The 25,423-nt window shown below is 39.5% G+C and overlaps 1 protein-coding gene across 1 annotated transcript; it reads left to right on the top strand.

The window, feature by feature from the left end:
* Positions 1 to 13,571: 13,571 nt before the first annotated feature.
* LOC127417445 (bone morphogenetic protein 2-like) lies at positions 13,572 to 23,764 on the top strand. Its single transcript, XM_051657513.1, has 4 exons — positions 13,572 to 13,771; positions 13,855 to 14,053; positions 19,695 to 20,026; positions 20,377 to 23,764. Coding segments are annotated over exons 2-4 (1,275 nt in total). The 5' UTR covers positions 13,572 to 13,771; positions 13,855 to 14,051; the 3' UTR covers positions 21,318 to 23,764.
* The last annotated feature ends 1,659 nt before the right edge of the window (positions 23,765 to 25,423 follow it).

The following is a 25,423-nucleotide window of genomic DNA, read 5'->3' as shown; positions in this document are numbered from 1 at the left end:
TCTAGAGGGGTTTTAGACCCCCTGAATGCACCAAGGTCTCCTTTAAAGAATGTCAGTAATATGTTCACCATTTAAGATTTGTTAATAATTCTGAGGTTATTATATGCATAAAATTGATGTTACAACTTTACACCTACTATTGATGAATCAACATAATCACACAGGAAGTTGGCATATTGCTATCGAATGCTACGCTGCTACCTCCCCATTCTGCCGAGCGGTGTCTGTTGAAGTGTGTTTACCTTCTCCTGTGGTACAACCGATGAGTGCATTGTGTCAACAGTGTGGGAAGCATGGGTTCTCGTCCCACGTTTGCATTGATGAGCCCAATTCGCAGGTTAAATTTTCGATCTTGGATTACATTTTTACTCCACATACAGTTAGGTTTAGGCTTGGGGTTTGGGTTTAGGGGTAGAGTTAATGCAATCTGCATTCCTTTTCACTGTATTACAGTGGTGCCCCACTGTGGGCATTTCATCTGAAAACTGGAGCTCACACTTACACTTACAGTACATTAAACAAATCTTCCCACTTCGGCCACTGGGGGCAGTGCTTTGAATTTCAGTAAGCACAAACTGAGTGTAGCTTAAGAAATGTCAACTTCCTGTTTTCAAATTTTGAAACAGTGAGATCAGTCTTGATGAAATAAGTCTTAGACTTGAGGTGAATTCTAAACTCTACAATGAAGACTACACCATTTATTCAGCCTCATTCTTTCTGTTCCTTCCATATAACCTGACCTGTCCAGCTCCCTTTCATCTTGCTCTCTCCCTGTACAATTGCACTGATCATTATAAAAACACAAATGTGAAAACTACTTTATTTTTCTATTGTTTTGTCTATTATATTGGTTGCACCTCTGTTCAAGCTTCTACTCTTTGGAAAATTAGCACGTTCACTGTGGCAGCGGGGGCGTGGTCAAGCGTCCGTCCGGAGAGGGAGAAAGCAGTAAGGGCGCTTGCACCTGAGCTAGATTATGTCTAACACCTGCCTCTAATTCCAGTGAGCATGGGGAGAGCGGCATATAAGCAGCCACACCACCGGCAGAGAGGGAGAGAGAGCCTGGCACAAGGAAGTCCATAGTGTCTGTGAAGCTGACGAGTTTATGAGTGTTCATATCTGTGAAGCTAATGAGTTTGTGAAACTATGTACCTGTGAAGCTAAAGAGTTTTGTGAAGCTGTAAGCATTGAAGTTGCCAATTAAAAGTCTTACCTGTGCCAGGAGAAGCCCATTTCCCTGTGTCCTCCTTTCATTCTGCTGTGGACCCTTCTACACACACACACACACACACACACACACACAATTATAATTATTAAAAAAATTATGATAATGAACAGAATTTCTACAGCTATTTTTCGGAACACTGTGGTACTCTGTGGTAAAGAGACTGAATCTAAACTATTAAGTCTCTTTGCAGGTAAGGTTATGGTTAGGTTGTAACTAAGAGGACAAGGCTGAATTAATCTTTGTATAGAGAAAAGAGACTGCTCTTTATGTTGTAAGATGTGGTGAATGAAAGCTCTTAAAGTCGAGGTGGCCAACGGTGGCCACTAGGGGCACATGCCTGTCTAAAGGGGATCCAGGCAGTCGTTTGGTGGTAGGGAGTGGAAGGGATGGATGATCAAGGAGGACATGGGAAGAAGACAAAATGAAAGCAGGATAAAGGGGTAGAGAGGTGAAGGGATGGGCTGGCAGGGTCCCAGGGCACATCTATCTTGGCCAGCATATTTACTGATACTATCAGTGAGTCTGAATCTGAATAAACACTGGGTTTAGATAAGGAACAGAAGATGCACATTGATACACAAACACACATATACTCAAACACTCGTTGCAGTCAAACATGACCATTCCAAACCCTTGACTTTGAATTCCTTTCAGAGTGTACTTCCATGTAAATTTGGTTCGTAAGCTATTAGACCTGGATATTAACAGAATATTAATAGAATATCATATTGAACCCAAATACCGTATATAGTCTTATGTTGAATTCCATCTATTCAGATGTGGGATATTTCCACTTGATATCTCTGGCTTTTGACCATAAAACTTTCTGTTATCCAATGCTCAGAAGATGTTGTATACTGAAACAAAATTGTAATGCTAGCATATGTTTTGCAGGTGTGTGATGGTCAACAGACAAAATCATTTACCATGTTTAGCACACCTACCTCTGCAAAAAGTAGCATTTTTTATTATCATGTAATGTTGAAACTTTGACTCATCTGCTTAATAGTGAATTTGTATCATTAAGAATGAAGTGTGTATTTATTTATTTATTTATTTTATGACATTAGCAGAACCAAACGTAATTATAATCTATTTGTTTGATTGGCCTAACTGGGTCTGAGATAACATTCTCTCAACCAATGGGGCAAATAAATTTCAGGCAGAATGACATGTTTACCTGAATAATGGTAGATGGGGGAGTGTTTGAAACTTATTTGAAGTTTTTAAAATTCTGTTTAAATACGCTAGTGGCGCAGACAGTACTGACTTTACACCGAAACACCATCATATACTCATATTTTGGCGGAATTTGAAAATTTCCAGCAAGTTTCCAATTTGGAAGTCAGAACATGTTATGTTGTGTACCACAGGCATTAGTGATACAAGCAAGTTGAAATATTCAAGTTGAAAACTATTACTATTTCAAAAAGTTAAAAAAAAAATTATTCTGAGATACATCCCACAACTACCATCCTCTAGCCATTAACACATTTAGGCACTTATTTTTGGATTGTGGTCTCTGTGTGCTGGAGCAGGGTTGTGAAATTGAACCTTTGGATGCCCTGTAAGTGACCTGAGAATGCATGCTGGGAGGCAGGAACAGGAACAGTGTGCAGGTGGCGTGAGTGTGTATCTGAGCACCTGCAGGCCTCGTTCCTCTCTAACCCATCCACATCTGGCCAGGATCACAGCCTTGCCTCGGCACAAGACATAAATAACACATCCAGCAATGTGGAACAGCCTGTCCTGCGCTGCTCATACCCCTGTATGAATTACGACCCGCTGTTTTTCTCTCTCTGTCATTTCTCCCTATCTGCCTTTTGTCATTTTTATCTTAGTTGCTAGTGTTTTATCCCCCCATCTGTGGGTGAAACATTACCTTCTTGACTTGAGATGTTTTGAAGGACATTTTCACAAGCTGCTTAATACGAGTGATATTGGGTTAGACCAACATCCCTTCGAAATGGGATTCAAGATCGGAAACTGAAACACTGCAATCTTATTCTATCATTTATCTGGCAAGCCTGAATGCTGAATGCACATGAACATGGGTGGATGAACATACTTCCCAAGCAAAATTCAATTAGCAGATTGTTTTTTACTCCTACAATGGGTAATGCACAGCATTTTTTTAAATTGTACTTTATTTCCTAAGGCCAAACTGTGCTGAGTTTCCTTTGTATTTACAGAGCAATCTAAGACTCCCTGATATCAAATGGCAGTTTTTGGCAATATGAATAAAAATCCTCAGGCCACCCATGAGGGAAGAAGAGAGATTGATGATTTGCACTTTTCAACATAAAGTTATTCATAACATACCGCACAGCTCACTGCTTAGTAACTGCAAGGGAGTGAGATGAGGTCTTTGCATACTATAGTACTATTATTTTTATTTTATTTATTACAATTAAAATTACACTAAATTCTGATTAATTGATAAATGTAAACCTGTAATGGCAAATATATATTAATGAGTCAAGTATATGAAACAATTAAAACTGTCAGAAAAATCTGCATGTCCCGATTGGTTTTTGCTTAAACCATTTATGACTTTAGCCCGATGAAGGAATTTAATGCATTTGTCCATAAACATTTAAGCTTATTAAGCATGACCGGTTAAAGAATGACCACGTTTACATGCACTTCATAAAATGGGTTTTGCAGGAAATGTCATGTAAACGAGAATGCCGATTTCCTAACGTCGCTTAAGGGATTGAGAGAAAGCTGTTTAACACACCTGGGGCCTGTACCATGAAGCCGAATTCAGTGGCTAGCCAGATATGTTTCAGTTTAGTTTGCATCAATCCTAGGTTGTAGGTACCATGAAGGTAGGTTGGCTTTTACCGGTGTTCAACGCCATAGAAACTTATCCTACACGGCTAACCTGCTCCGTGGCAGGTTGTGTTCTGGGAAGTTTGTCAGGAAAACTTTGAATGTTGGCTTGACAGCACCTTGCCTGAAAGTTTATGAAAATTTGTGATATGGTACTTGTCAAGAATTTTCAATGGTAGTCTATGGGATATTTGTTTGTCCGCTATGGGAAAAGTCTGATCAGTTAGAAAGAGAGAACAGGCTGAAGGACTGTGCTAAGTTACCCAAGTTTGTATAATAATGGTGCATTCAGGGCATGTTGGAATTACCATTAATATGGGTTTCTGACTTTTAAAAAAATGCTCACATCTTTGACAAAATTGTAATTACAAGCTGGAAACAACTTGACCATCGTTATGTCATGTAAAAAGACAGACTTAATTCACAGTAAATTTGGAAACAGTAGGTTGACTTTTCTTGAGTTAAACTTGGTCTGTGCTTAACGAAAATCAAAATAATGCTCCCAGTGGCTGAAACGGGAAGTGTTTTGGGAGGTAAGGGCACGTGAGCTCTAGTTTCCAGGTGAAATGTTCACAGAGGGGTGCCAAAAGAGAGTTGTTTTTAACTGCAAATGATGTAATACAGTGAAGAGGAATACATATTTTATTAACTCTATATACCCAAAACCCAACCCCAAACAATCAGTGGACTAAACATTTAATCTTAGAGGGAAAATGGAACCTCCTAATCGCACCCTTGACTGACTTTGTGCATACTATTACTGCCTGGTAAAACTGCTAGGATGAGAACCTTAATGTGCGTTCCAATCGACCGCTAGGGTCCAACGAAGTGGACGACGTATGGTATTCAAAGGAGATTCCTATCTGAAGGGAACATTTATGTCAGAGACTGTTTAGCAGAGACGGGCCACTTCTATTAAACTGAATGGGAGAAATTGGAATGTCTAACCAAGAAGCTCTAGCACCCAATAGTCAACGGACGTAGAAAGGAAGTCCCGCCTTACAGGTAAAAGAGCCAATCACCTTTTAGATACAGACATCGCCTCTCAATCATCTTGAGAATGCGCATGCACATTAGCTATACAAGCTGGGAAAATTGCGTTTTTTTTATCTTAATCTGAGGTAAAGAAGCACAATTTATGATACTAGCGTTGTCAGATTTTACAGCTGATTTGAAATATGTTCTTTGATCGTAATGTTGACCAACTATTTTTGAGATTTTGGTGTTCCCCTATTCAAGTAGATAGGAACTGCACTGGCATGACTGGAAATAGTCTCCCGGGAGCATTCCAATGATGGCCACTAGTGGACTGACTTGCTAGAATGACTTTAGGTGCATTCCAATTAACTGTTAGAATCCTCATTCAGCCATCTTAAGGGAGATTCCAGTCCAAAAGGAACATTTATGTTCAGTTGGAAGGGCACTTAAAATGGCATAGGGAATAAATGTACATTGATACATCACTTCACAGGAAGTGGAGAGGGAAATTTACCCACCAGTCATTGTGAACCAGCAGAGTACTGATGTAGTTTGTCTAAAATAAATGCTTAAATCAAATAAACAAAAGGAGTTTGAGATGCTGTTATTTAAAGTAAGCTTAATTTACCTCGGGTGTACTTTCTATGGGTTGTGCTCGAGTGCAAAGTGCACAAGATGTGAGTGTTACATCTATTATCATGACAATAGGTTATATCACAGTTAAGAAGACACATATTATAAAATAACCACATAACATTTCTTTTTTAAATTAATCAGGAGCAGTCATTTAACTTACAGGTTACAAGTCTAGAGATATATATTAATTTAAATGTAAAACAATACATTTTTATAAGTATACACATGAATGTATTATATAAATGTATATACTGTATATGGATGTAAGGTTATTTATTGTACAGTACATTTATATGTATTTACACAAGTATTTTGTGTCATCTTACTTAAACCCTGTGATTATTGCGACTCAAGAGTCGTCTGTGTTTGATGACGCTGCAGGGTATTCCAAATGAAAGAATTTTGTCAAGCAAAGTAGACTTCAACAGATATCCCATGCTCAGTGAGTAGGGAGCTGTGAACACTGCGTAGAGACCCTGCGGATTGGAACATACTTTAGGTTTCCCACATGCCACCCTTACAAAAAAATCTAAACTAGCCGCAATCTTGCCGCAAATATGCCGCTCGTTATTATCACATGCAAATGAGCTTATGATTCGCTGCAAATGTTTGCCAGAAATTTGCAGCTCTTCACCGGTAGTGGTGAACCTCTGGCAAACCTTTGGCAACAATGGACAATTTGCCACAAAGCTCATTTGCATGTGAAAATTATCTGAGGCAAATTTGCGGGCAATGTTTCGGCAAATTTGCAGTGAACTCTCAATTTTTGTATGGGCAGTGTTACCTGGTGTGTTTTATTTTTTTACTTTTTTATAAACATTTTGAAAGAGCTCATAAGTGGTTAAATATTTTTTGTTGTCATCAAAAACAAAGGCGTGCATAGATCTAACTTTATGAGCATTACCAAAGAAACAAACAATTCTTTCTTCATAATTGAGCAGTTCAGGGTAGAACCTTCAAGTTGCCATCTCATTGTAATTCAGAAATTGCAGTAATTCCGATACAAAGTGAATGCAGCATAACTGTATGTTGACTTTGACTATAATGATAACTAGTTAATTGTAACAGACCTTCTTCCTTACACACACTGTCCCTCTTTTGAGCAAAACTACAAACTGCATTGTCAAATGTTCATTCCAAAGCATTTGTTTGCCCTTCCTCTGCGCAGACCCTCTTTCAATCCCTCAATCGTGTCTACTGTAAACTGTTTACACACAGTATGGATGGTTGCCATGGAAAGTAGGGGCCATGCATAGAAGGGGCCAAGGGAATCGCAGGTGTTCCTGTTTGGATTCTCAGGGTTTTGTGTGTGTGTGTGTGTGTTTGTGTGTGTGTGTGTGAGACGGTGCTTTTTCTTTTTTGGAGGAAAAATTCCACCACTGGTATGAACATCTACACGGCTGATTTATTTATTTCAGACATCCCGTCACCCAGACACGTTTACATGAGCAGAGGAGAGTTCACTTCCTGTTAGTTCTAATCTTCCCCTTCTTCTGAAAACCCCTCCATCTTGTTTTCTGGCCCCCTTCGCACTGGACCCTGGGGCCAGTTGATACTTTATGGTTAGTGTTAGGGGTGGCCATTTTCGAGTAATTTTGTAGTCGAGTACTAACCCACAAAAAACGAGTATCCGATTACTCGTAAATTAAAATACACATAAAAATAAAATAAAAAACACATATGGCATGTCTGTGAATCTTATATTTTGTTTTATTCTCAAACCTTACCGAGAACGGTTTCAAAATAAGATAACTTAAAAATATATTTTTTTTTCTTTTAGGAAAAAAATAAAAAATAAATGAACAACATGCATCAATACAAACAAAAAAAAAAAAAAAAAAAGATTTTAAATAACAGTAAAAAACATTTGCACTCACCTGGAGCTTACATAGAAACCAATACTTATCACATAAGAGTAATGCACATACATAAAAGTCTACATAAAGGCCATTTTTATAATTTCAGATGTTGTTATTGAGAAAAACAAGTAGCGAAAGTTGGCTTTTTATCAAAATAAACTCTGTATACACACACACACACACACACACACACACACATATACCTGATAAGCTTTCAAGCTTTTTTCCACCATAAAAGCAGATCCTCATCTGTTGGTTTGCATGACTCCAACAGGAACTGAATACAAATAGAGTAGAATTCAATAAGGATCAAAATATTACAAGTATTGCCTTGCAATATAACTTGGCTTTGCTTTAGAAGCACAGATGCCATGATATCTTCTTCTCTCATCTAACACCTTAACATAATAGGGTATAATAGTGTTCAAAACAGTGTTACTATGAATGCAAACTTTAATACAGTGAAAAAGACACTCTATTAGCATAACATAAATATATATAAATAAATACAAATGTCCAACATTCTTTTTAATGTCCATATATTAAAATAAAATATTTGATGCCATGAGTGTACCTTCATTTACTATTACTATTATTTCAATTGGCCATGGAAAATGAAGCATTGTGATATCAATTTTACCTGGTCGCAAAAAGTAGTCCGTTAATTTACCTGATGAACTTTCACCTTTTGCTGGCCCTTTATGCTTAGCAGAGCTAATGTGTGCTTCTAAATCACTTGCACCTTTATTAGCAACTGACACATAAGTGCCAGCTTTAAATGTCATACATTCTGCTTCCCATGGATCTCGACCTGGACGAAAGCATGAGAATTTTTTGTGCAAATCTTCTGTAAATTTGCACTTTCGTTTGGGCATTGTTTCCACTCAGCTGTCATTTGCTGCTACTGTCAAGCAACTGTTTGATGCCGAACACAACAGCGCTTTGAGAGATTGACAGGCAGGAATTTGGCCAATAGTTGCTGCAAGCCTCTTATAATCGACCAATTGGTGCGCGAGAAGGAGGGACTTACAAAGAGGGGTTAAAGCAATGCAAATATGTGCGCACGCACAGTGAAGTATTAGACCAGATGCACATCATAATGCAACTAAAGCCGATATTTTCGCAAATTTAGAAATCCCGGCCGGACGCTTTTTTAATGTCTGAAAAAGAGGACTTATGATCACCCTACCCAACTTCACATCACTCATATACTCTGTTCATGAGTGCAAACTGACAGTTGAGACTATCGCAGGTGTGTGCCATGCACCCACACTCTCACACACGCACAAGAATGTGAAGTTAAGATTGTACAAGCAACAAGATTAGACTAAATAGCCGCATATCAGGCTGAGCAAACAGTTTTAGATTCTATCAGTCATGTTTAGTGTTGGAATGACAGCTTCAATCACTTTAATGAAAGGTACTTACAACAGAAGACAACTGATGGGAGTTCTTATCACAGTGATAAGCAGTTAAACCGTTTAACAGTAGTTAAACCGTTTTCTTAGCAATTACACAATGAAGTGTCCGTGGTTTATTTGCAGTAAACATTATGAGTGGTGAGAATGGTGATCACATTACTTTATAGAGGCTGTTGAGATAAGAATATCGGATTTGTGTGTGTGTGTGTGTGTGTTGTTTAATCCTGTTTTAGCTGTGTCACTGTAGCAGTCATGTGTGGCATGATATCTGAGGCATACATTAGTATTCCACTATGCATATACAATGTATACATACAGTACATACTAAGCTTGTTATTGTGTATGCTGTACTGGGTTAAAATGCAAAGACTCATCCCAACAGTTTTATTATCATAAACCTACCATGTTTGAAGGTATGTCAGCTTTAAGTTACATGTATTACTATATATATATATATATATATATATATATATATATATATATATATATATATATATATATATATATATACAGTAGTTCATAGTTCACCCAAAAATGAAAATTCTGTCATCTTTTATTCACCCTTATGTCATTCCAAACCCATATAACTTTCTTTCTCAAGGCCTCGGCACACCAAGGTGAAGTGCCTCTTCGTTCTTCACCAAAAAGAAGTTCTAAACAACTGCGCAAAGACACTGTTTGCAAACATTCAGACACCCGCCACACTACAGGTGACGTTAAACATTTACACCAATGATATCATTGGAATGTGTTCTGGAGGAGGGAGAAGCAGAGTATCAGGACAATGCAATGTGTGTGTTTGTGTCTGTCTGTCTGTGTGTCTTTATATATCTGTGATGGCCAGCAGTGTTTTATCATGTAATCCAGAAAGGCAATGCTTGCCAAGTGTATGCTGGCAGCACAGCGATTAACACCAAGAGGAAGCTGGTTGCCTCTCACTGTCTCACTGAATGTGCGGGTTAGCAGGGAACGAGGCATGAGACACCGCCATCCTAATCTCATCACTCTCTTCAATGCAAACCATATTGCTACTTAGTATACTAAAGAGGATGGGAACTCCTCCCCGCCATTGGTGGGTGAGTGCGGACAGAGCTGGACTCTTAGAGATAAAGGGAAAAAATGAAGAAAAAGAGGAAAGTAATAGGAGAATAGAAGGAAGGAGGAACAAGATCGTAGTCATCATTGGGGTGGGAGTCACATTTTCGATTAGTTTAACAGTAAATCTCATTTGGAATGGGCAAAGTGGGACAATACATGGTAGAACTGAAAGTATTTTTTTTTTAAACTTATTGGGTGAGCAGATGGTGATGAACAAACAACAGATTTTCCAAAATGAATTAGGAAGAAATATTTCCAGTGACATTTGAGGATTGCTTTTGGTTATATGTAATTTTCCTGCAGGCCATAAGCCAGAAACAGCACACCACAACAAAGAGAAAGATGGAACGAGAGAGAGAGAGAAATAGTTTGTGAATGAATTCTGACAGATTCTGTACAGGGACACCACGTCCAGTAAATAAATTAATTAATTTAGGATGCTCCACCCTTGTCGGAATGTAGAAGACGCTCCCTACTCTCCAAGAAGGAAATGTGAGGGCAATGACATTCTCTCTCTGAACTGTCCCTTACAGTGAGTGTGAACATCAATCAGAAAATGAAGACTGATAATGCTTCTTAGTATACTAAAGAGGCCACATTTCCAGAAGTTAAAGTGGATGGGAACTCCTCCCACCATTGGTGGGTGAGTGCGGACAGAGCTGGACTGCATAGAGCATACTTTTTTCATCCAACAGTAGTCTTGCTCTTTTTCCTTCCTTTTTATTTCTAGAACTCTCATCCAACGGTTGTCTTTCCAAAAAATAAAAAATAAAAAAAATAACTTACTGAGGGGCCATTCACACCAGATACGATTTGGGTATGCTTTTGACCGTTGCAGCTCATCTCATGTAGAAGTGTTGTATTTTTCTATATAGTGTCAAGTGAAATTTTTTTTATGTTTGTTATTTACTATATTAAATTGTGTGATATATCGGCAATGTATGTACATATATATATATATATATATATATATATATATATATATATATATATATATATAATAAACTCTTATTTAGCACTATATTTACACCATATTTCACACCAAACAAAAAAATAATATTGTATTTTAAATGGTGGATAGCAGTTTCTTCAGATTTCTGTTTCGTCATCAAATTTGTTTTATTTATTGCACATGACTTTTTTTTTTATATATATTAGGAAGAAGGAAATAAATGTACACAGTTGTCCAGCAACCATGGATGGTATGTCCACATTAGCAATTGCATTTATTAATATCGAATCAAACCAATTGTACATACAGTGCCTATAGTGAATAAGACATTTACTTACAACACACGTGAAGCACTTTTACCTTGGGCTGCATCCGAAAACGTAGGCAGCTGACTTGCTACCTATCTGCTTAATCAGTTAATGGCTTAACTGACAGCTGTTTTAAATGAATGGAACTCTTAAGGAAACTGGTCTCCGAACAGTTTGAAAAGCACCTTATTTTCATCGTACCTACCACCTCCAGAGGCAACATTTTCCTGGTTTCGGACGCAGCCTTGAAGTTGCACTCACGTGCTCGTGCGGATCCAGCGCAAGCAGCAGCAATCTCCTGACAGTCTAAACACCCTGGATCGCCTACTTGGATTGTCATAGACGGACCATCATGATTTGTGAATGAGAGGAACTTTTGATCCTAATCCTGAAATTTTTGATTCTGACTGATGGAATATGCGCTTCAGAGGAAGATATTAGATGAGCGAACAACAGGAAGAAAACGCTGGATTTTCGTGAGGTTCGTGAATGACATCTTTTTAAACTAGATATCCGCATATTTGCAGACAGTATATAATACAAGTTTTATAGATATTTGCCTTTTATCATTAGAAAAGTTACAGAGAACTGTTGAGGAGAGACTGTTAGAATAGGTGCTTCAGAGGAAGATTTATGTGCATTCCACAGGATGCTGGATCTGCTGAAGTTGTGTGAGGTTGGTTTATTACATCTGTTTAAATGAGATATGCGCATATTTGCAGACGGTATATGATATTAGTTTTATTGATATTTGTCTTTTAATCATTAGACAAGACAGTTAAAAATTACAGGGAACTGTTGAGGAAAGAGAGGGAGAATGAAACAGGTGAGCACTTCAACATTATGAGCTCAAACGCGTCTGCTGCGGCTCTGATATGCAGACCATTGGTGCTGGTCTGGCTGGAAAACTTAATAAATCCTGGTCAACCAGCTTCAACAAAAAGACCATGCAGTTTGACCAGGATTTCTTTATGGAAGTTTATGGTTAAGCTAGTTAAGAAGCCTAGTAGGGGGGGCCTAGGTAGCTCAGCGAGTATTGATGCTGACTACCACCCCTGGAGTCGCAAGTTCGAATCCAGGGTGTGCTGAGTGTCTCCAGCCAGGTCTCCTAAGCAACCAGATTGGCCCAGTTGCTAGGGAGGGTAGAGTCACATGGGGTAACCTCCTCATGGTCGCAATTAGTTGTGTGTGAATCGCGGAGAGTACCATGAGCCTCCACATGCTGGGAGTCTCTGTGGTGTCATGCACAACAAGCCATGTGACAAGATGCGCTGACTGTCTCAGAAGCGGAGGCAACTGAAACTTGTCCTCCACCACCCGGATTGAGGTGAGTAACTGCATCACCACGAAGACCTACTATGTAGTGGGAATTGGGCATTCCAAATTGGGAGAAAAGGGGATAAAAAAGAAGACTAGTAGGGACACCAGCATCCACAACACAACATATGCGGATGACCAGCAATGACAGTCTTTTCAATGAATTGAGAGTTTCTGTATATTAGAGGGAGGAGTGTGTGTGTGTGTGTGTGTGTGTGTGTGTTGAGAGGGGGATATTTCAACTGATTCAACAAATGCAATCCAATCTGTTAGACAACGCTTGTGTGGTTACAGACATTTTCTCATTGCCCTGCCAGTTGCATACCAATGGAGTCCAGCCCACCAGAAGGACAAGCACACCTTGCTTGCTCTCTTTCCTTTTGCATTCCTTTGGCACTCATTATCTTTGTGCCCTGTTCTCTCGCTCTCTCTCTCTTACTGGTGATAGATGTGTTTTCCTGGCATCCTCTGGCTAGTCATTCGCACCAATGACAGTCAATTAATTTGTATCATCATTAGGTCTCTTTCACCTTCATGACTCCCTCCAAAATAAACACTCGGCCAGATCAACTGGCTGTGCCACCCATTGTATGTGCCACTTTATCTTTGATGTTTATTCCTGTTTCCTGCAAATGAACATTTTAAATTCAAATGTAAAGTTGCAAATGTCAATATGACCTGTACTGTGTATCCAAAGCAGCCCTGAACTTATCTTTGCTTATGTGTGTGTGTGTGTGTGTGTGTGTGTGTGCGTGTGTCCTAGGTTTGGGGAGGGGGTGGAGGGAGTGGGTGCATTGGTGACATCACTATCAGGGAGGATCCGAATGGACAGGAAAGTCAATTAGAGTTTAACTGAGTTTACCAGCTGGTAAGAGAGAGAGAGTGAGAGAGAGAGAGAGAGAGAGAGAGAGAGAGAGAGAGAGAGAGGAAAAAGGGGAGGAGAGCACAAAAGAGGAGGACAGAACGATTCAGAGAGGAAGGGAGAGAGTCAGCTACAAAGCCAGAGGGACAAGAGGGAATTCAGCCTGCAACAATTTCCAGTTCTTCCCTTGTTTTTTCTCTTTTACTTTGTCTCTCTTTTTCTTAGCTGCCGTTTTGCGTCCTGGTAGTGTGGAGTCCACAACAGCAGGGTGGAGGAGGTGAGTAGGAGCAGAGGTCGGTTAGTCAGAGGGAAACCGGTGGATCTTTTTTTAAGAGCGCACTTCTCTGACACTCACAACAGGATGAGTGTGTGAGGAAAAGCTGGAGAGGCTGAGGCTCAAGCTGCCTTATCTTATTATAAACGCACTCGCTAACCAAGAGAAGACGACAGACAGGGAGGCAGACAGTGTCCACTCGGGAGCGAATGAGAGGAGAGGGTCCGTAACGCTGGAGCTGAAGGACAAACCATGGACTCTGCACACCGCCCACTTCACCTGGATGTGAGTACCAAACAAACACACATGCAAACACAAAACTTCCACAGTAAAATGCCTTGCAATATCTGTTATATGGAGACTCATCAATTATATGGAGATTTGTAAAGTGCCAAAACGGATTCAGGTAAAAAGTGGTAACCTGCGATTTTTATCTTAAGGAACTATTTCTACCTGATTTAACCTTTGAAATTAGTTTTGCTGGTATTATCTAATGTAGTCAGGTTGACACCATTTTTTTTTTTAGATGTTTGCACAATTTTAGGTGAACTTTTTTTTTCAGTGTGGATCAAATCTGATTAAACTCAAATCTAATCGGTCAAATCAAACAGCATCAACCAAAAGCTGTATCCACATCAGAATAATTTCATGCCCTTTGCCAGTCTTCCACCTTACTGACTGTCTTCTCCGTGATAAAGATTAACACTATTCAATTGCTATTGCTCACTAAATCCAGTTTTGCTTACTAAAAACAATAAGTCTGGAGATACTTCGTCAGATCACATGAAACAGAGAGGTCAGTGTTTCCAAGTCTAAGTGGCAAGTTTGAGCAGCCAAACAGCATTTTCCTGCTAGGCATTGTAAGGGAACATAGAAGACTCCTGAAGTGCTATGAATTTCTTATTGTGGCTGGTTATTAGACGGGGCACATAGAAGAAGAGAGTGGCATGTTCATGGAAGAGAAACATATTTGATTAAGCTCTCTGTCAGCTTGGTGGACAAAATGTAAGGGCAAAAATACACAACAAACTCCCTCTCAGTACTGGGTGAATAGCAGGGAAGTTGCATTGCGATATGTCATGTTTTGTTCCAGAGCTGAGATAACTTTTTTAATCCTCTTTATTAACACCGCAAGGGTTCTCACTTAAGTTTAAGAAAATAACACTGATACAGTAATATTATCTGAGGGTTTTAGTATAACCAAATCAAACAAACTGATATCAGAATATTAGGTTTTGTTGAGAGAGTGCTCTGTTAATGTTGTGTAATGTTATGTAGGAGTTAAGGAAGGATTCTGGGAGGAAATGTCTATTCTAGTATACTCTATTCATCCTTGGAGACCACTTTAGTCTGTTCTGAGCTGAACCTTTGGCAAACAACATAGAAAGTGTGTGTGTGCCTGTTCCTATATCTGTCTGGAGTTCTGGAGTGTCTTTCAGTCTGTACTAGAAAGGTGCGTGCCGGCATGCATGCATGTGTGTATGTGTAATGTGTTTATGTCCCTGCTGAAAACAATTATCTTAAACCAGCCAAAGCTGGTTTGTTGGTCTTAGGTGGTCTCCCAGCTTGTTCAAGCTGGTATAATTTGCTGGATTTAAAAGGGTTTGGGGCACTTGTCAGCTGGTAGAGCAGCTAAACTAGCTTAACACCAGAAACTGGCCAGGCTTGGAGACCAGCTAAACCAGCTTGGCCAGGCTTGGAGATCAGCTAGACCAGCTGAAGACCATTTGCATGGCTTGGAGACCAGCTAGACCAACTGAAGACCAGCTGGCCAGGCTTGGAGACCAGTTAAACCAACTGATAAATTGCTTGGCCATGCCTGGAGTCCAGGTAGAACAGCTGAAGATCAGCTTGGCCAGACTTGAAGACCAGGTAAACCAGCTGAAAACCAGCTATGTCAGGCTTTGTGATCAGCAAGACCAGCTGAATACCAGTTGGCCAGGCTTGGAGACCAGCAAGACTAACTGATAATCAGCATGGAAATGTTTAAAGACCAGGTAGACCAGCTGAAGAACAGCTTGGGCAAGCTTGGAGACCAGGAAGACCAGCTGGCCAGGCTTGAAGATCAGTTAGATCAGCTGAAGAACCATTGACAAGGCTTCTTAGGCTGGTTTAAGTAGGCTTTTTTTCAGCATGGGTGTGTGTGGACCTCTGGTTTGGAGCATAAACAAACTTATGATCATAGAAGATTCTTTTAGGGCACAAACTGAGGTTTGGTTCTCTATCATTATCTATTAATCGGCCCAGCTGGCATAAATTACAGTATTGTGCTAATATACTCCAGTAAAACCACCTTGCAAGCTATCTGCATTATTCCAATGATTTCATCTCCATAACGCAGCAGAACAGAGGCACAGCTCTCCCCATCTGTGACTTTTCATGTGCAATTAGCAGTCAAGACTTGGGGGGAAAAGTAAAAAGAGTGATTGCATGGTTTGTGCCCCACAAAATTGTATTTTAAATGTATATGTGTAATTTTTCAATGTTAAAATACTATAACATTACTTTAACATCCCGTATCACAGCTTAAGCCATTCGTAGGTTTAGTTTACCAAAAAGTGTCAATTTACTGTGGGTCTGTGGCATAGTTCTTCGGGTAAAGTAATTTGAAAATGCTAATTTTTTTCAATTCCATTTGGTGCCACTAGTGTACAGAAATTCCACAGTTCACCTTTAAGAAATAAATGACAAAATAGGGGGGAGCAGTCTAGGGAATTAAAGAAAGGAAGGACAACAGGAAAGGAGAGCAGAGGAATTAAAGGATGGAGGTACGGAGTGAAATGTGAAACATGAAGACAGTGTTGGAGGATAAATCAGCAACAAGCAGAGACACCATGATCCCAACTGCCCTGCACTGCTGACTTGGTAAAATATAGGGGGGGGAAACAAGAGGCAGAGAGAGAGAGAACTGGCCTTTCATAGAGTTATGTAGCTCTGTAACAATATATCAATTTCAGTCATGCTTAACAGGAAGGCAACTGATAAGAAAAAGAAATGAAGAAATAAAAACAGGAAAAAGATAGAGACTGAAAAAGGAAGAGAAAGAGAGATAGCAAAGCTGAAAGAGATAAGTGGATAAAAAAAGAGACGAAAAGACACACTGCTCTCCGATGCCAGGTCGGCAGGTCAAATCTCTCTGGTACTGGCACGAGTCTGGCTGGCTTTCCTCTGCTGGGGTCACCCCCCTCCGTCTGTTCTTGGGTCAGTCAGGAATCTAATAAACGCCTCCTTCTTCCCCCTCCGCCTTCTCCGCATGATTACTCCTCTCCCCATAGAGGAAGTGATTACATGTGGAGAATCCAATCACAAAAGAGACCATAACACACGTAGCATGAGCACACACCAATTTGGGGGAGGGACTGCGGGGAAGACAGAAGTGTCTAATTAAGTTTTAGTGGGGAGGCGGCACTCAGGAGAGCTGCTCTGTTTGAAAGTTACACCTCTGGGCGGAACAATCGAGTGGATAGGTAAGAGCCACTTAATCTACTTTACTGCCGGATGCTGTGGGTGTGGGGGACTGTCTTATCCTGTGTGCCCTCTGAGGATTTGGCTGGAGTTTTGGTGAATGAATCTGAGAGAGACGGAGAGTGGGGCGTAGAGGACATTGGGAGGACTACAAAAAATAGGCCAACATCTTTTTCTCCAATAAATTGCAGTGTGTTTAACACCTGTTGTTTAGGGTAATCTAAGATTCCCACAGAAGTCACTGCTCTGCAAGACTTGACTTGAGCAGATTCAAGATCAAAATAACATTTCGTTTGAGTCAAATGCAAAGCTGTGTTCCTGGCCTCGGTGAAGCCATCCGGTTCAATCTCATGTTGTTCCAAGCCCTTATGACTTTCTTTCATCAATGGAAAACAATAGGAGATGTTTACTGACCTTAAAAGGTGTAATGCTTGTGACTCAATTCCTTGGTCTCTCAAAGCTCTCAAATTAGCCCTCACACCTCTCTCAAAACCCAACCAAAGTACTTATTTGTAAAAGGCCATTTAAAAGTTTAGGGGATTCAGAGACAGTGGATATGCAGTACAAGAAGAATAGTGTTCACTACTGTAAGATTTGAGAAGATCTTTTCACTATGGATTATGGTATGTTACCATTTTTGGTAACAATTTTGCTATTGCATTGAATTTTTTCTTTTGTGTCTCAATGACATGAGGAGCAAGTAAATGATGACAGAATTTTACATTTTTGGTGAACTATTCCTTTTAATTAACCAGTAAACCAAACCAAAAAGTAATGTCATGTCATGTAATATCATACCAGAACTTTGAGTAGCTGACAGTCTTTATTTTGCATAATAGTGACAACTTTGGGAAGAACAACAGTTCTGAGACCACAAACATGATCCAAACAAGCTGGAAAGCTGCAACCCTCAGGCTATACTGTACATGTTACATTAAAAAACATAATGTAACGAACATAACTCAACATGACATAACATAAATTAGCATATACAGTTGGTTATATAGTATGAGCTTTTCAAGAACACGGCACTTAGATAATTCTATTTTGGGTTGTTCTCATTTGTCAGTTAAATCAGCTTGAGAGACATAGGCTTAATTAATTGGTCTAAAAGGCCTGATGTGGGGCTCTAAATCAAACACCATAGGGGCATAATCTCTGTGAAATGACTTCAGTTCTATTCTGATGCTGTTACTGTGATTATTGTCTCTAAAACAACAAATACCAGTAAATCAAAAACACAGAGTGATAGTTTTTTTTTACCACAGTATGTAACAAAGCAGACTACTACCTGTAGATCACTCAATATATGACTAAACAAAACTAAAGGGCTAAACGTAAAAAGGAAAAAAATGGGCAATAGAGTGTAACAGTCAGGTTCTAGAAGTAAAAAAAAAAACAAAACATTTCCATAGGGGAATTTCGTTTTAATGATAACTTAACAATAAACCTTTAAAGACAGACTTACTGTGAGCCCAGAGGTTGATAATTGATAGTAAATGCTCCTGTTGAAGCCATCAGTCTGCATATTTAAACTTTTCAACATAAAAAAAACGTGTTTCATAGAGTCATGGCAAATGAGCCCCGCAATAACCTCCCAGTCCAATGACAAACTGTGAATGATGCAATCGAGGTGTCTCCCTACACTCTCAAACTACAGTACTTATTTATTTGTATATATAAATGAATATTTAGCAAAAAACATAAAATACATTGTTTTTATACTTATAATCAACATATTAATATTGCTAGTCTTATATTTTCCATTGTTTTTAATTTGATTAAATCATTCACAGTCCTTTATGGGATTGTAGTTCAATCCGTCACTGCACCGTCTTTGTCTTTTTGTCAGATTTTTAATTTTTGCTTCAAATCAAAGCTTGTAATGTTGTGATTCACCTCAGAGCTGGTTGGTTTGGTTTGGTTCATAGCTTAGAATGCTTTCATGAACACTAATGTTTTTGGAAATTGGAAAAAATGCTTTCGCAACCAAAACTGCTAAATTGTTTTTTTTAAAAACTTGAGCAGGCATTGCTGCACTCTGTTACAACTCATGAAGTCAATATCTGACTGTTATTCTGACTGCCTTGAAGCCTTGTTTTTGGCTTCTTATTCTGACTTAAAAACACTGCAATTAACACGGTTAAATTCAAATATAACTCAATACCAAGACAGAACAGACCCCGAATTATGCAAAGGAGAGAAAAAAATCTCACACAATGAAACTATTCAGGTGTGTTTGTTCAAATTCAGCCTGTTGACAAGACCAGCCTTATGTTACCAGTATATGTTGTTTTTCAATGCTTGTCCACCACTCAGGAATACTGGTTTGTTGGTTTCCCTTGGTCAACTAGCTTTACCAGAAATGCTTGTTGATGGCTATGCTAGTCAACCAGCTAGACCAGCATAAACCAGAAATCCATGCTGGTCTAAGTGACTTCTGTTACCTCCCTCTTCACAGGTCCAACATGTTCCCTGCTAGCCTACTGGTTCTGATGATCCTGCTGCTACCTCAAGCCTCATTAGGTCACCAGAGGGGTCCCAGTCAGACTCATGGAAATCTGCCCACCACTCTGGAGCCTAGTTTGGCCCATACCATTCAGAACCTTCTACTGACCCGCCTGGGCCTACAATCACACCCCAACCCCAGTGCAGAAGCACAGGTGCCCCAGTATCTTCTGGACTTGTATCGATTCCACACTCACCAGTATCATCTCGTCGAAAACCCAGAGTTTAGCTTCCCCTCCCAGCATGTGCAAGGAGCCAACACGGTCCGATGCTTTCACCACACAGGTATAAGCAGAGATTTTGGAGAACTTTGATTCTTTTGGCAGCCATGAAGGTTAAATTTACCACTAACACAACACAGAAATGTGTGGAACTCAACTAACTCGTCTTTGGTGCCAGCATGCCCACTAAAATAAAAGCTACTATTCAATGTCCTGAGGTTTTTCACTTCAGTCTTGGCATTAGCATAAGTACTCACAGAAAATGATGTGTAATTATTACTTATATGGTTGATTATGCCATTACCTGAAGCAGGTAGGGGAAGTGTTTGAACATGATGGGAAAAAATATATATTTTACAGTTTAAGAACTCTGTCTGTCTCTCTCTCCCTTTTCCCTATCCATACCATCATCAGAGTCTACAAATTTGCCAGAAGTGCAGAAAGGGGCATCAGACAGCATTCACATTGGCTTCAATCTGTCTTCCATTCCATCCGATGAGAGTGTGGTGTCTGCAGAGCTACGTTTCCTACATGAGGGGCCAGGCACAAGTTCTTACACGGTCAGCCTTTATCTTTCCAGTGATGACCCTGAGTCAAAACACAAACTCCTCCATTCACGTCGGTTGACTAGAGATTCAAAGACCGCAGAAGACTGGGAAACCTTTCCCCTGCATGGAGAAGTCTTCCAGAGTGTATCTGAGAAGACAGGGATCCTGTATTTTATCCTGGACATTATCGCAGGTAACAGCAGTCTTCCGAAAGAGAGACATCTGCGGGTACGCAGGTCTGTGGGGCAGGACGATCCCAGCTGGGCGAGGCAGAGACCCCTCCTGGTGACATACAGTCATGATGGGCTCACTGAACCATTTGTCCCCCACAAAAAATGGAGCCCTGCTGACAGAAAAGGAAGAGGCAGATGGACTGGGGTCAGGTTTAAGGATGATAGGGGTCAGGGCTCGGATTTCAGCTGGCAGGGGGGATGGAATGAAAGGCGAGTGAAACGGAACGGCGGGAGGGCTGCCAAGCTCAAACGCCTCTCCCGCGCTCGCTGCCGTCGGCACCCTCTGTACGTGGACTTCAAAGATGTAGGCTGGAATAAATGGATCGTGGCTCCGTCCGGTTACGATGCTTTCTTTTGCCTTGGCGAGTGCCGCTTCCCACTGGCTGACCATATGAATTCATCTAGCCATGCCATGGTGCAGACGCTGGTCAACTCGGTAAACGGGGTGGTACCGCGGGCCTGCTGCGTTCCCACAGCTCTGAGCCCCATTGCTCTACTCTACCTGGACCAGGAGGAGCGTGTGGTGTTAAAAAACTATCAAGACATGGTGGTGGAGGGCTGCGGATGCCGATAGCAAGAAACTCGTGAAATAAAATGATAGAGAGAATAGAGAATTGGGGGGGGGGGGGGTGGTATTTAAAAGCAGAATGTAAGGGAATAAATTAAAGGAATTAAATAAAGAGTGGAGTATGCAAGAAACATGGAAGAGACAAAGAAAGCTTAGTAAAATGATTCTTATATTATCCATGAAAACTCTAAATCTTTGAAGTAATGGTTCATCGAAAAATGAAAATTTGGTCATTACTAACCTTCATGTCATTCCTACTCATATGACTTTTTTCTTCTTCTCTGTAACACAGTAGGATACATTTTGAATAAATAGATACAATGAATAGTGACTGGAGCTTTAAAACTTCAAATGGACTCAAAAGCACCATAAAAAGCAATTTATTTAACTTATGCACTATATTCAAAGCCTTCTAAAGACATATGATATTTTTGTATGAGGAACAGACCAAATCTAAGTAATTATTTACTATCCTAGCTCTCATTGGCACATTCATGAAGGAAATGGCGATGTCTTATTTATGATCGAATCATTGTTTTGAGTTGAATATTTTCAACAAAATGACTAATCTGGTTCCCAACCCATTCTGAATGATTCGCTCATGAAATGGACTGATCCATTTCAAGTTCAACTCACTGACTCAATGACCCGATCACAGTGGTTCTTGAGTTGACAGCTCACTGGAAGTAAATATTATCGGTGAGAAACAAAATTTCAGTCTTTTTCTCCCCCAAAGCTTTCGTATGGCATGGAACATAGTCATGGTGCTTTTGAGTCCTTTTTTAAGCTTGAAAGCTCCACTGTAATTGCATAGCAAAGATCTACCAGTATTGTCCTTTTGTGTTCCACGTAAGAAAGTCATACAAGTTTGGGACATCATTAGGATAAGTAAATAATGACAGAATTAAAATTTTTAGGTGAACTGTCCCTTTAACATGAGCACCTTTCCACAATCCTAACTACTTGTGTCCCATGAAGCTTTGTATTTGTGTGAACTATGACCCTTAAAAGCACTCAGTCCAGATGTGGGTGTCAGTCTTACATAATATACTCTAGATTTCTTGTAGTCTCGTAGGTGTCCAATAGCTGTGTTCTTGTCATTGTGTCTTTGCTGATCCAGTTTTGTGTGTCCTTCCCTCATTAACATCATGTCATTGACAACTCTAAGGGACCAAGAAGTGGCCATGGACTCAGATGGAGCGTTTGTGTCGAGAAACAAAGGTGCTGGACAGACTTTTACCTAAGGAGAGACTTGCTTGCAAGGACTGAACTCTTCATCTCTGGTCGGAGTTCAATTTCAAAGGATGTGCTGTGACAGAATGTACCTGATTACAGGGCACTTCTCATTATGAGCTATTTAAAATCATGACACCCAGAAATTATTATGTTATTGTTTGAATGTGTACTGTAAGTGCTATTATTTATGGTGACCTGTTATTTTTATGTACGGTGTCCAAAGAAACAAAAGTTTGCTAAACAAATACTTATGTGGTAGTAAAGTAAATCTAATTTAAAAATGCAACTATATATATATATAATAAAAAAATATGGAGTATTTAATCTTGACAAATATTGCAGATATACAATTACCAGAATGCCTTATAGATCCATTTAAAGTCAGTAAAAACTGGTGTTGCTCATCAATTATTTGTAAATCCACCGCACTGAATCATGGCAGCTTTATTTTGGCATTGATTTAAAGGTGCATTCAGTAAGTTTTTGTTTATGTCATCTAGGACTTACACTGACACATAGACGCATGGATGCTGCATCATTCAAACACAATAGTTTTCAGATAAAGATGACATGGTAGACAATTAATATTTGCAGTAAGCCATGATTAATTTAATCCACGAGTGAAAGTGTCCAATAATAGGGCGGTTACTGAGATTAAGCAAGTTGTATTCAGCTGGTCATGTGATCCTTACATGGCAGTACCCATGCGAGGACCCTCTCTATGTAGAATGAAACCGCTTTTCTCATATGAATCATCATGATTATATACATGTGTTTCAAAATAACTAATAATTTCTTTAGGAGTAAAACTTTTAATGAGGAAAATTTACTGAGTGCACCTTTAATTATGAGGACACTTTACTTACAGTAGAAGCTTTGTGAAACAAAAAAAATTGCCTAAACATTCCATTATATGGTGCCAAAATGTTGTTACATGCCATATGTGTGCCATCTTGGTAATTGGTATTCTACATAAAGTTGTGACAAGTGTCTTTTGTCATCATGTAATTATCACACATTTCAAGACAGAGGCAGTTCTAGAAAGAAAAGATCATCACTGCTTTTGGTCCAAGCTTCTTTCGATGTTCTGTCATGAATAGCTGAATATATTTTACCAGTGTGATACTTTACATGGAGAACCTAAGCAAAAGCTTTGAGAAGTCTGGCATTGTCTGGAGCCATTGTGAAATGTGTAATAATAAACAGCAAATAAATCAGGCAGTTCCAACTCTCAAATAATTTTCTTTAAATATATACACACATACATATCTGCAATGGTACATGTATCCACGCCAAACCGAATGGATACAGGGCCTTCTGTACGGTACACGCAGTCACACGAATGATTACATATCTTAGCATGCGTGAAACCAATATTAAAACAACATATAATGAACAACACAAACTGCATAGAACTAAAATGAAAAAAGATTGGGGAGCAACCCGGGACTGCACAGAACCAAAATTTAACAGAAAAGAGCGCCACAAGTTACACTACAAACTGCGCATCAGATAAATGCAATACTAGCTAGCTCACAATTTTTCTCAGCTGTGATGGAACTAAACAAAATATAAATATGTTGGACTTAAATAAGCCAGAGATTGAAGACCCACCACTGTCTCTACAATCTGTTGTTTCAGAGCATTATGGTTTCGCAACAAACTACAGTAGTACTGGGCAATGAGTAGTGAACAGGACAAGGGCTCTGTGTCGGCTCTGTTTCACTGAAGTCGGATATGTATCAAGAAGCACATCTAACATGATGACTCATTTGCGGCGACATCATCTACATGTGTCTCTTGAGCTTACGGGAGCAAAGCATAAACAGCCTGTGCAAGTTAGTCTTGCCACGGTGTTCAAGCAGCCTCTCACTGCAAGCTCAGGCCTAATGAACACAATAAGAATATATATTGCTGCAGATATGCGACCATACTCAGTCGTCGACGACACAGGATTTAAGCATCTGCTTAACGTGCTTTAGCCCCGTTATAAAGTTCCTACAAGAACGCATTTCAGCAATTCTGTAGTGTCCGCTCTAAACAAGCATGCGCTGTAATTGTCCATGAACTGTCCTCTCCTCTGATAAAGTGGATATTCTGATTTTCCTTGAAAAAAAAAAAAAAAGAAATTTGACAATTGAGTGATTAGTACAAGTGGTGAGCTGAAAGGCAAAAGGCACAGAAATCTGCACAGCTAATGTCTTAATTTATTAATTATTATAACTGCAGTTTTTTTTTTTTACTTTTATTATTATGTTTTTATACAATGTGCATATACAAGGCTCTTACGTTTTGCATTGTAATTTCGTTGAAGAAATATGCAGAGTGCAGTCATGCATAAATGTGCCTTCACAATAAGAATTATTCCCCATCAGCCACTGTTTTCAAAATAAATAATTTAAAGAAAAATTATTTGGTTTTCCTGCTGTACCAAAACCGTACCGAACCGTGGCCCCAAAATTGAGGTACGTACCGGACTGTGGATTTTGTGTACCGTTGCAGCTCCACATTTAAAATCGTTGAACGCACACCTATCCGTGGATTATCCCTCTTTATATATATATACATGTGTGTGTGTGTGTGTAAGAGGGATAATATATATGAGGGATAATCCACGGATAGGTGTGCGTTCAACGATTTTAAATGTGGAGGCGAAGAACCACCAGATGCGAAGCCCGTGGATTATCCCACTTATACCATGAACATTTGCCAGAATTGATTATTTCCAGCCATCATAGATTCTTTGCAGCACAAATTTTGACTGGAACACTAATTTTATCTAAGGGTCGTAAGATCTACAGCTCCACCTGTTCTAAATCAGACACAGAGAAAATGTAGTGCGACCACACACTTGGTCAAAACTGTGAATTTAAATG

This window comes from Myxocyprinus asiaticus, chromosome 26 (genome assembly GCF_019703515.2).
Source record: "Myxocyprinus asiaticus isolate MX2 ecotype Aquarium Trade chromosome 26, UBuf_Myxa_2, whole genome shotgun sequence".
Classification (NCBI taxonomy): Eukaryota; Metazoa; Chordata; class Actinopteri; order Cypriniformes; family Catostomidae; genus Myxocyprinus; species Myxocyprinus asiaticus.
The sequence above is the reverse complement of the archived record's forward strand: the minus strand, read 5'-3'. Positions and strand labels throughout refer to the sequence as shown.

Bases quoted from the DNA above. Each gene is read 5' to 3' on its own strand.
- LOC127417445 (XM_051657513.1), top strand. The intron at 20,027-20,376 runs GTATAAGCAGAG...TACCATCATCAG, and splicing joins CCGATGCTTTCACCACACAG to AGTCTACAAATTTGCCAGAA.